At 33.8% G+C, this 13,429-nt stretch overlaps 1 protein-coding gene across 3 annotated transcripts in view; it reads right to left on the bottom strand.

Moving 5' to 3' along the window:
• Positions 1-13,429, bottom strand: part of HDX (highly divergent homeobox) — a 189,819-nt gene that overhangs the window by 25,180 nt on the left and 151,210 nt on the right. For all 3 annotated transcript variants that reach the window (XM_081126850.1, XM_081126852.1, XM_081126851.1), the window contains one exon: positions 3,443-3,650. In XM_081126850.1, coding sequence (XP_080982976.1) covers positions 3,443-3,650 — 208 coding nt within the window. The remainder of the gene's footprint in view (positions 1-3,442; positions 3,651-13,429) is intronic.

Below are 13,429 nucleotides of genomic sequence, written 5' to 3'. Positions count from 1 at the left end.
TTCCTTCTGAAATCTCTCTCTTTCCTTGGTTTTATAAATAATATAATATCCTGATTATCCTATATGTGAATGTTATTTCAATGGCACCCTTTTCTCCTCCAGGCCCAGTCCTTGTCTATCATCTTTTGTTTTCCATCTTCTCACTTAACTAAATTTTCTATATCTATGGTTAGACATTATTTTGGTCTCTGTGGGTGACTCCCAAATATCTTCTCATGTTTTAACTCCTCTTCTGAGTTCCATACCCACATTATTGAAGAGCATACTGTAAAGCTCCCCATGGATGTCCTGCCATCATCTAAAACTCAACACATGCAAAAACAAATTTTGAATTCATCTTCACACATTACGCTATCCATTTAATACAGTGCCAATAAAAATCTTAAATGAATTATGGGGAGGGGGCTTGTGGAAAGCAATTCTAAAGTTCATCTAGAAGAATCAGTGTGCTACAAGAGCTAAGAATAATGAAAGCCCTACCAAATATTTACATATTTTATAAAGCCACAGTTATAAACAATCAGAGCAATATAACATAATAAGAAATCCAGAATTTGACACACATGGTATGTATGTATGCATATATGAAAGTGCATGTGTATTTACATCAAATATTTGATAAAAAGCTATAGTTAAACTCACTGGAAAAATACTGAATTGTTTAATAATTAGTCTAAGCATATGAAAAAAATGCTCAACTTCTTTAGTCATCAGAGAGATGCAAATTAAAACCACAATGAGGTATTACTTCAGACCTGTCAGAATGGCTACTATCAACAAATCAACAAATAACAAGTGCTGGCAAGGGTGTGGAGAAAAGGGACCCCTAGTACACTGCTGGTGGGAATGCAGACTGGTGCAGCCACTATTGAAAGCAGTATGGAGGTTCCTCAAAAGATTAAAAATTGACCTGCCATTTGACCCAGTGATCCCACTTCTAGGAATATATCCTAAGAAACCCGAAACACCAATCATAAAGAATTTATGCACCCCTATGTTCATAGCAGCACAATTTACAATAGCTAAGATCTGGAAACAGCCCAAGTGCCCATCAGCATATGAGTGGATAAAAAAGCTGTGGGACATTTACACCATGGAATACTATGCAGCTGTAAAAAAGAAGGATCTTTTATCCTTTGGCACAGCATAAAGGGAAATAGAAAGTATTATGCTAAGTGAAATAATCCAGTCAGAGAAAGACAAGTACCCCATGATCTCACTTATATGTGGAATATAATAAACAAAATAAATTGATGAACAAAATGGATCTAGAGACGTAGAAGCATGGAACAGACTGAGGGATCTCAGAAGGAAGGTGGGGAGGGGGTGTGGGTGGGGAGAGATTAATCAAAGAACTTATATGTTTATAAGCATAACCCATGGACATAGACACTGGTCTGGGGAAGGCCTGGGGTGGGGTGAATGCGGGGTGGAGAGAATCAATGGTGGTAAAAAAGGGACATCTGTAATATTTTCAACAGCAAAGTTAAAGAAAGTTAAAAAAATATTAGTCTAGGGGCAATTTGTTAACCATTTGGAAGAATAAAATTAAGTATTGTCTTCACACATCTTAAAGCAAAATGGATTCTAGTGTAATAAATATCAAGTTGTAAAAATGAAACCATAAGGATACAAGAAGTAACTCTACGGGTATGTTTACATAATTGCAGTACAAGGAAATAATTTGTAATTATAACACCAAAATCAGAAACCATAAAGGAAAGTATTGGTATATTTGACAATATAAAAATTAAAGGAAAACATTTCTGAGATCATGAAACTTTATAAGCAAATTTAAAAGGCAAAATAATAAACTGGAAGATACAGTATTAATATCCTATCAATACAAATGGGCCAGTGCAAGGTTCCCTGTCTCTCTATCACAGATACAAAAGACAAAATATTATATGATTCCATTTATATGAAGTTCCCAGAAAAGAAAAATTTATATAGTCAGAAAACAGAACAATTGTTGTCTGGATTTGGAGATGGAAGTGGGGAATTGACTGCAAATGGGTTAAAGAAAATTTTTTCAAGTCATGAAAATATTCTAAAATTGGATTTCAATGATGGTGATGGTTGCACAGCTCTATAAAATTTACTAAAAAGCACTGAATTCTACATTTACAAAGGATGAATTTTATTGTATGTAAATTAAACCTCAATATAAGTGTTCATTAAAAAATAAGGTGTAAGAAGAGAACTGTTTTTATGCTGACAACCAAATGAAAAATACTTCTCATGGAAAATAGTAAAATTACATGTTATTATTTGAATTCTCATTTATGCTGAGAATTCTTTAGTATAAAGATAATCTAGCCTAATTCCTATACTTTGCAGGTGAGGAAACTAAACCCAATGAATTAGATTCTTTGCCTGAAGTCACATTATCAGCTAGTGGAAGATTTAGTACAGGCACCCAGGTTGCCTGACTACTAGCTTGATGACTGTCACTTTATATCTTACTTTCATTACAGTGCATTTCTAATGCTCTAACCCAAACTGACTAGAATTCCAATAAAACAAAAAACCCCACATGTACTTAATTTTAATGTATGGATTATTGTAATAATCAACATTTCTAAATGTGAGAGATCATTTTAGTAGATGAACGTTCTTTGTTGTGATGAATTATGTGTGAGACCATTTAGTTGGAGTCATTAAAAATAAAAAAGATAAAAGACAAGTGTTGGTGCTGATATGGAGAAAAGGGAACACTTGTACACTGTTGGTGGGAGTGTATATTTGTGCAACCATTATGAAAAACAGTATGGAGATTTCTCAAAACATTAAAAATAGAACTAAGATATGACCCAGCAATCCATCCTCTGGGCATATAACCAAAGGATATTAAATCAATACCTCAAAAAGGTATTTGCACTTCTATGTTCATTGCAGCATTATTTACAATAGCCAAGATATGAAAATAACCTGTGTCTGTTGACAGATGAATAAAGAAATTGTGACATACATATATATATAATGGAATATTATTCAGCTTTAAAAAAAAGAGATCCTGTCATTTGTGAAGACATGGATGAAACTGGAGGACATTATGCTAACTGAAATAAACCAGGCACAGAAGGAAAAGTACTGCATGATCACACTTATATGTGGAATTTTAAAAAGTCAAATACATAGAAGCAGAGAGTAGGATAGTAGTTACTAGGGTGGGGAGGTGAGGAAAATGGGGAAATAGTTGTTAAAGGGTATAATGTTGCAATTACATAGGATGAATAAGTTTAGAGATTTAAAGTACAACATAATGATTATAGTTAGCAATGCTATACTTATCATTGAAAAATAGAATTACAATAAATCCATTTCTGTTAAAATGTTTGACAAAATGTTTTGAGAACTTTAGATTTGCAGTCCAGTAAGCTGAAAAGAAAGTAAAAATGCATCAAATTTACAAAAGTTAGTATTAGGATGTGCAGCATACCTTGAGAGCTTCCTTCAGACAAACAGATGGATACCTCATCATTTCTGTCATTATCTTCTTCTCCTTCAGGACCAGCTTCCTCTCCTGTTGTGAGTGCAGACAAAGAACCAGACTCTGGCTGCTCAGAAAAATCAGCAGGGCCTCCCCTTGGAGGTGGAACTTCAATCCCCATTAAACGATATTTCCTTCTTCGATTCCCAATCCAAGTCTTTATAAGAGAAATATAAGAGGAAGCTTTGTAAACATAAAAACCTTAGCAGTTCTGGTCATTAAGATATGGACTGGATGATGCATAAAATATTAGAAAGAATAAATAGGCACCTGGAATAATCAAATTTTGTTATTACTCAATAAGTTTAAATAAAATAATTGATTTCATTTTTACATATCTTATTAGCAGAAAGACAATATTTATTTAAGTATTCAGACTTTCAAAAAACATGCAGTCCACTGTAGAATGCCTTTTTATTTTGTTTGCTTTTTTTTCTGTAGAAAATAGTCCACCAAATCTTTCAAAAGGAACAAGAATTGGTTCTTTTTCTAAAGGGATCAGGCAAACAGTTAAAATTGTAATTCATTTCCCATTTTGACTCTTGCTTTTTGTAGGTGAAAATGTGCTTTCCATTAACTTTGGCTCCATTATGGTTACCCGGGTATTTCAGGTATTCTAAATTTTAATTTTGTTGGATATAGAACCATTTTAAAAATTTTTTACATTAAAATAAGTTTAAAGTCACAGGAAGTTGCAAAGATAGGTCTCCTTCATTCAGTTGCCTCCAAATTAAACCACAATAACAAAAACAGGAAACATATTATAAAATATGTGTATACACTTCCATGTTCCTTTATCACACTGTTCTTCTTCCTCTCCTTCCCACAAGTTCCAACACCTGGCAACCAGTAATCTGTGTAATTTCGAGGATGTTATATAAATGGAGTCATATAGCATGTGACTTTTTAAAATTAGCTTTTTTTTTTTTTTTACTCAGCATAATTTCATGGAGATTTATTAAAGTTGCACGTACCAAGAGTCTGTTCCTTTTTTATTGCTAAGTGGTATTCCAAAATACTTACATACCATTTTTTCCTGTGGTTTTGTTTGTTTGTTTGTTTGTTTTTTTACCCCCAATGATTGTTTGGCCGTTCACTCAATGAAGGACACAGGTTGGTCACAATTTTTGTCTATTACATATTAAGTTTCTATGAATAGTCATGTACAGGATTTTATGCAGATATGTTTTCATTTGTTCAGGATAAATGTTCAAAAATGCAATTGTTGGGCCAGATGATAGTTATATGTTCAGCTTTATAATGAAACGAAACTGCAGAATTGTTTCCAGAGCAGTCGTACCATTTTACATTCTTACCAACAATATATGAGAGATTCAGTTTCTTGGCATTCTTGCCAGCATTTGGATAGTCAGTATTCTTGAAAACTTTATTTTAGTTGTTCTCATTGGGGCATGCAGTGATCAAAGATCGAGCTCTTAATTTGATTTCTCCAATGGCTAGTGATAGTGAAAATCTTTTCATGTGCTTATCTACCATCCATATATCCTCTTTAATGAAATGTTTATGTCTTTTGCCTATTTACTGTCTACGTATGAGTTATTTGTCAAATATGTGGTTCGCAAACATTTTTTCCCATTCTGTGCTTGTATTTTTGTTATGAACTTTGCAACTCCAAAATTTTTAATTTTGATGAAGACAAAGTTATTGTATTTTTGTTTTTCTATGGACTGTGCTTCTAGTGCCATTTCTAAGAATTCTTCATCAAGCTTTAGGTCCCAAAGAATTTCCCCTTATATTTTCTCAAAGTTAATAGTTTTATTTTTTACATTTAAATCTATGATCCATTTTGAATTCATTTTTTTGTATAAGGTGTGAGATACATATAGGTCTAGGTTCATTTATGTTTTCCTATAGATATCTAATTGTTCCCGTATGATTTCTTAACAAGACTTCCTTCATTGAATTGCTTTTGCACCTTTGTCTAAAATCACCTTAAGCCCTGGCCAGTGTGGCTCTGTGGTTGGAACATCCTCCTGTGCACCGAAGGGCCATGGGTTCAATTCCTGGTCAGGGCACATAACTGGGTTGTGGGTTTGATCCCAGATTGGGGTGCATGTAGGAGGCAACCAATTGATGTTTCTCTCTCTCTCTGTTTCCCTCTCTCCCCCCCCCCTAAAATAAATAAAAACATATCCTCCAGCCAGGATAAATAAATAAATAAATAAATAAATAAATAAATAAATAAATAATCAACTTAAGCTGGCTATATTTGTACAGGGCGATTTCTGGGTTCTCTATTCTGTTCCACTGATCTATATGCCTAACCCCCTCTGAATACCACAGTCTTGATTACTGTAGCTGTATAATCATGAAATTAGGTAGATGGATTTCTTCTACCTTTTTTTTTGCCAAAATTTTTTAGTTTTTCTAGCATATTTCCTTTCCACATGAATTTTAGAATTATCTGCATCAATAAAAAATTTTGCTGGGACTTTTTTAAAAATATGATTTTCTTGATTTCAGAGGGAGGAAGGAAGAAGCAGAGAGAGAGAAACATCAATGATGAGCAAGTCATCGATAGGTTGCCTCCTGCACACCCCTTATTGGGGATCAAGTCCACAACCCAGGCGTGTGCCCTCACCAAGAATCGAACCATGACTTCCCGTTTCATGGGTCAATGCTCAACCACTGAACCACACAGGCTGGGCCTTGCTGGAACTTTTATAAGAATTATGTTAAACCTGTGTATCAGTTTGGGAGATATATTTTTGCTATGTTGAGCCTTCCAGTCCATGACCACAGGAATGTTTTCCCATTATTTAGAACTTCTGTGATTTTCAGTTTTCAGCATACAAGTTCTGTACATGCATTGTTAAGATTTACACTTAAGTACTTGATTTTAGGGTGATTGCAGATAGTATATCTTTAATTTCAGTTTCAGTATGTTCATCTGTACTATATAGCACAAAATTAATTTTTGTATATTAATCTCGGATCCAGATACCTTGCTGAATCCACTTATTTTAGGAGTGTATTTGTATAATCCTTGGGATTTGCTACACAGACAATCATGTACATCTTTTATTTCCTTTTATTGCATTATTGTGCTGGCCAGAACTTCCAGTTCTCTATTGAATAAAGGTGGTCAACATGGACATCTTGCTTAGTTCCTGACCTCCAGGGAAAATAATTCTATTTTTCATCACTGAGTATGATGTTAGCTGTAGGTTTTGAATGCTTGTAAATTTCTTTCTGGAGGAAGTTTTAATGATGAATTCATCTAATCTATTTCATATTGGATAAATTGTGATAGTGTGCACTTTTCAAGGAATTGATCCATTTCCTCTATATTGTCAAATTTTTGTGTGTAGAGTTGTTTGTAGTATTCTTTTATTAACTTTTTCATGCCTTCAACGTTTTTATACTATCACCTGGTTCCTTTCTGATATTAGTAATTTGTTTCTTCTCTCATATTTTTATTTGAAAATAAAAAAAAGAAAAGTTTTAAATTTCAACGAAGTCCAACTTATCAATATTTCTCTTTTATGAAACATGGTTTTGATGTTGTATCTAAGAAGCTATCATCAAACCCTAGGCCATCTAGATTTTCTCCTGTTATCTTTTTTGTTGTTGTTAATCCTCATCTGAGGATATTTTTTTCCATTGATTTTTTTTTTTTTTTTTTTGAGAGAGTGGAAGGCAGAGAGGAAGGGAGAGAAAGAGAAAAATATGTCGATGTGAGACACATTGATTGGTTGGCTGGGGATTGAACCTGCAACCCAGGTACAAGCCCTTGGCTGGAAATTGAATCTGTGACCCTTAGGTGAACAGGCAGAAGCTCTAACCACTGAGCAACACTGGCCAGGGCTCTCTATGTTAACTTTAGCAGTTTTATAGTCTTGCATTTTACATTTAGGTCTATGATCCATTTTGAGTTAATTTTTGTAAATAATGTCTATACATAGATAAATTTTTCGCATGTGGGAGGCCAGTTTTTCCAGCACCATTTGTTTAAAAGACTACCTTTTTTCCATTGAATTGTCATTGTACCACTTTGTCAAAGATCAGTTGAATATATTTATGTGTGTCTATTCTTAGGTTCCTTATTCTGTTTCACTGACCTATTTGTCTGTTTTTTCCCCCCAATACCACACTGTCTTGATTAGTATAGTTTCATAGCAAGTTTTTAAGTCAGGTAGTGTCAGTCCTCTAACTTTGTTCTCTTTTGATACTGTATTGGCTATTTTACATTGTTTACCATTCCATATAAACTTTAAAATCAGTGTTCAGTATTCACAAGATAACTTGGATTTTGATTGGAATTGCATTGAATCTGTAGATCTGGTTGGGAATAACTGATATCTTGATAATATTTACTCTTACTATCTACTACAAGGAAATTCTTTCCATTTATTTAAATTTTCTTTCATTTCTTTCATAAGAGTTTTCTAGTTTTCCTCCTATATATCTTGTACTCCTTTTGTTAGATTTTAGCTAAATTTTTTTTTTAAGGTGTTAATGTAAATGGTACATTTTCCCATTTCATTGATTTTTCTCATAACTTTATTATTTCTTTCTCTTTGTTTGCTTTGTGTTTATTTTGGTCTTCTTCTTCCAGTTTCTTGAGATGACAGATTTTCTTCTTTGTTAACATGATTTATTTATTATAAATTTCCCTTTCAGCCTACTTTAGCTGTATCCGACAAATTTTGATATATTGTTTTTTTTTTTTTAATTTTCATACTCTTCAACGTATTTTCATCTTCACTATTCTCTAGTACTTTTTCTTTTCTGCCCTCTACTTTCCTTCTTTCTGAAGAACTTCTAAAAATATTGCTTTCAAGGCAGTTCTACCTGGGAGAAAGAAATACCTTTAATTTTTGTTTGTCGGAAAATTTTTATTTTGCCTTTATTTTGGAAGGATAATTCCACAGAATACAAAACATTAGGTCTATTTTTTCTCTCCTCACAGTGCTTTAAATATTTCACTCTACTTGTTTGCATGTTTTCTGGGAAGTCAGATATAATTTTTGTGTGTGCGAGTGCGTGCACGTGTGTGTATGTTGTTCACATATGCTTTTAAAAAAATATCATGTGTTGAAGATGTCCTCCTTTTAACCCCATTAACCCCTTCTACCCCAGACCCACCCTTAGCCCCAGACCTTCATCACACTATTGTCTGTGTCCACTTGTTTCTCTGTAGGTAAGAAATTTTTACCCCTTTGGCTTCTTTCAAGATTTTTTCTTTATCTTTGATTTTATATTTTCTGCAGTTTAAATATGATATGTTTAGGTGTATTTTGTGGGTGGTTTTTATTTTTATTTTCGGTAATTTATTCTGCTTTCTGAATTTATGATTTGGTGTCTGACATTAATTTGAGGGAGATTATTGAAGGCATTTTTAATTTCTGTTCAGTGTTTTTGATCCCTTAATATTTATTTGCTCTTAATTAGAATTTCTCTCTCTCTGCTTACATTATCCATCTGTTTGTGCATGTTATCTACTTTTTTTATTTTCACTCGAAGACATGCTTAAGAGAGAGAGGGGGGAGAGAGAGAGAGAGAGAGATTGATATGAGAGAGAAACATCAATCAGTTGCCTCAGTTGCCTTCCATACACTCTCCGACTAGGGATCAAACCCCAAACCCAGATATGTGCTCTGACTGGGAATTGAATCAGCAAACTTTCAGCGCATGGGACGACACTGAACCAACTGAACCACTCCAGCTGGGCTTATCTAGTTTTTTCATTAGAATCTTAGTCTATTAATCACAGTCATTTTAAATTCCTTGTCTGTTATATTAAACATCTTTGTCATATCTGAGTCTGATTCAGGTTCTTTCTCTGTCTCTTCAAACTTGCTGTTGTTGGTTTTGCCTTTTAGTATACCTTGTAATTTTTTGTTGAAAGTCAAACATGATGTACTGGGTAAAAGGAACTCTGGTAAATAGACTTTAGTTTGTGCTGGTAAGGTGTGGCATGAAGACAAACATTCTATAGTTCTACCATTAGAATTTATGAATCTCACAAGTGCTTCTCAGTCCCCACCCTTTTAGGTGGGGAACAATGTTGAAAGAGAGCTAGAGTTGCTTATTACACTTCGTTCAGTTAGTCTAGGCTGTGATTAATCCTCAATAAGGTTAGGCTCTGGTAAAATAGTTGTCCTTTAGTGAAGGCCTTGTTAAAAATACAACACTCTGGTATATTTTACTTTTTAAATTAAATTTTAAATTAAATTTATTGGGGTGACATTGGTTAATAAAATTATATAGGTTTAAAATATACAATTCTGATATATCTTCTGTATATTGCATTGTTTGCCCACCAACCAAAACAAAATCTTCTGTCACCATATATTTGACTCCCTTTGTCCTTTATTATCCCCTATCTCTCTTCCATCTGGTTACTACCATATCATTGTGTGTGTCTATGAGTTTTTGTTTGTTTTTCTTGTTTTATATCCCACATATGAGTGAGATCGTATGGCTCTTTGGTATATTTTAAAATAGTTACTTTTTCTTACCCCTTCCAAACATGCGGGGTTATTTCTCTCATATTCACAGTGAGAAGCCTGAAGAGAACTTAGAGGTAAAAATCACAAAAGTGTGAAGACTTCCCTATTGCTAGCTATCTAAAATTTTTAACTCTCAGAGTTGTCCACACTGAGACTCCAGCAATTTGTTAACTACAGTTTTCTTACCACCATACTGATTTGTACATAGGTTTGCCCAAGTAAGTTGTGATTCTCTATATTCACCTGCCTATCACTCCAATTCTGGGGGCAGTGCTTTACCCTATTGCCTCATTTATCTGTTGGATCTAAGAAGAGTTGTTGATTCTTCAGTTTGTTTAGTGTTTTGGTTGTTGTTAAGACAAAGTGACAACACCAAACTCCTTACATGCGAGAGTGGAAACTGAAAGTCCAACAGATATTTAAATTTTCTTTGTGATTTCCTCTTTGATTTATGGATTACTTAGGGACATGTGTAACTTCCAAACATTTGCAAATGTTCCTGTTATCTTTCTGTTATCTTCCTGGTATCTTCTACTTTGGTTGAAATGTTTTCAGGGACATATGCTGTACCATGGGAACTTGAAAAGAATATCTATGTGATTATTGTTTAGTTGTATGTTCTATAAATGTCCATTATATCCTGTTAATCAAGGTATGAGTTTTTGGACATAAAAAACCTGTACATAATTAATGTATAAAATTTGATGAGTTTAGAGATAGTATATACTTGTAAAACTATCATCACTATCTATGCCATAAAGCTATTAAACACCTCCAAATTTTCCTTCTGTCCACATTTATTATTATTTGATAAGAACACGTAACATATGCCTACTTTCTTAGCAAAAATTTAAATATACAATATAGTATTGTTGACTGTTGGCATTGTGCTGTGCAATAAATCACTAGGACTTATATATGGTGTAACTAAAACTTTGTACACTTTAACAAGCCCCAGCCTCAGCCTTTGGCAACCACCATTCCATCTTCTTTTTCTGTGAGTTTAACTACTTTTAGATTTGTCATATAAAAGATGTATTATGCAGTATTTGTCCTTATGTGTTCATCTGTGATGTTGAAAATAACAGGATTTCCTTTTTTAAAAAAATATGTTTTTATTGATTTTAAAAAGAGAGGAAGGGAAAGGGATAGAGAGATAGAAACACTGATGAAAAAGAAACATTGATTGGCTTCTTCCAGCATGCCCCGTACAAGGGATCGAGCCTGCAACCCAGGCACGTGTCCTGACTGGGAATTGAATCGATGGACCTCTTGGTTCATGAGTCGACGCTCAAGTACTGAGCCGCACCAGCTGGGCAGGATTTCCTTTTTTTAAAGGCTGAATCACATTTCATTGTATTTTACAGGACCAGGCAAAAGTAGGTTTACAGTTGAGAGTACGAAAAGTACACTTTATTCCTGTATAGTTATTTATTAATTATTGTATCATTTTTCCAAATGAACAACTGTAAACCTAATTTTGCCCCATCCTGTATTTGTACTATATTTTGTTTATCTATTTATCTGTTGATGGATATTTATGTTGCTTCCACTTATTGGGTATTGTGAATAATGCTGTAAGGAACACGGGAGTGCAGATATCTCTTCAAGATAGTGATTTTGTGTTCTTTATATATATACCCACAGGTGGGATTGCTGGATCATATGGTAGTTCTATATTTTTAGTTTTCTGAGGAACCTCCATATAGTTTTCCATAGTGGTTGTACCAGTTTATATACCTATTAGCAATGTACAAGGGTTCCCTTTAATTCACATTCTCTTCAATGTTTGTTATCTTTTATTTTATTGATAATAGTCATCCTAACAGGTGTGACAAAATATCTCATTGTGGTGTTGATTTGCATTTCATTCATGATTAGTGATACTGAGAACCTTTTCATATATTTGTCAGACATTTGTATATCTTCTTTGGAGAAACTTCTGATGAGTTCCTCTGCCCATTTTTAATCAGATTATGAGTTAATTAATTAGTTTGTTATTGAAGGAAAGGATTTTCTTATATTGTTTGGATATTAACCCTTTATTAGAGAAATGGTTTGCAAATATTTTCTTCTGTTCTGTAGGTTGCCTTTCAATTTTGTTGATTATTTTCTTTGTTGTGCAGAAACTTTTCAGTCCGACATAAACTCACTTGCTTATTTTTGTTTTTATTATCTTTACTTTTGGTGTCATATCCAAGAAATCATTGCCAAGGCTAATGTCCAGAATCTTTGGCCCTATCTTTTCTTCTAGGGGTTTTATTGTTTCATGTCTTATGTTTAAGTAAGTAATTCTGAGCTTATTTTTGTGTATAATGTGAGAAAAGGGTCTAATTTTACCCTTTTGCATACGGATATTCAGTTATTCCAATAACATTTATTGAAGAGAGTATTCTTTCCCCATTATGTATTTTTGGCACGCTTGTAAAAGATCAGTTCATAGTATATGCATGGGAATATTTCTGGGCTTTCTATTCTGTTCCATGATAAAGAGTGTTTTAGAGTTCTTCTATATCACTGATGATTTTCCATGTAATAACTCTATTACTTATTTGGAAAGGGGTGATGAAATCTTCAGTATAATTTTGGATTTGACTACATCACCTTTCAGTTTTATCAGTTGTTGCTTCACATATATTACAGCTCTCTGATGCATATAAATTTAACATTGGAACCTCTCCTTGGTGACTTAACCCTTTTACCATGTATAATGTCTATCTTTGTCCCTGTAATATTCTTTGTTCTGAAGTCTACTTTCGAATTGAATATGATAATATTAATATGCAACAATATTCCAAACTTCTCTTTGTTTAAATAAATGTAAGTTATTATATATTTGTATCTGTGTATGCTATACACAGAGGATACACTATTCCGTTAGATATTCATTAATCTAATATTAATATAACCACTCTTGTTTTCTTTTTGATTCATGTTGGAATGCATTTTCTATCCTTTTAATTTCAGTCTACATATATGGTTCTATTTTAATTTCTTATAGACAGTGTAGGCTTGGGTAACTTTTTAAAAACCCTGTTTGCTAATCTCTGTTTTGAAAATTGGTAACTTTAGACCATTTAAATTTAATGCAATTAGAATGGCATCTCCTCACAAGAGATCCACTATCCCCATCCTCCTGATTCTGCCAGAGGCTCTTCCAGTGACTCAGCCTAACAGGTAGCCAGCAAGAGGAGGCAGGTAAAGGTGGATCCCAGGGTGCTTTGGAACATTTGCTGACATGCCCCTGGGCCTGGTGCTGGTAAAAACCAGGGTTGGAGTACAGCTTGGCTCTTCCTGTGTACAGTCAAGCCCAAGAGAAGCAGCCACAAACTGTGGATCACATGTAGCTTCAAACAGGTTGCAAAGGGCCCGGCACAGACAGTGTCTGACATTGATCTGTACCATAGTTCCTCCCAAGAGGCCCAGAACCAGCACACAAAGTGACCAGCTTCAAACAACA

The sequence above is a fragment of the Miniopterus schreibersii genome, assembly GCF_964146895.1.
Source record: "Miniopterus schreibersii genome assembly, chromosome: X".
NCBI classification, from domain to species: Eukaryota; Metazoa; Chordata; class Mammalia; order Chiroptera; family Miniopteridae; genus Miniopterus; species Miniopterus schreibersii.
The sequence above is the reverse complement of the archived record's forward strand: the minus strand, read 5'-3'. Positions and strand labels throughout refer to the sequence as shown.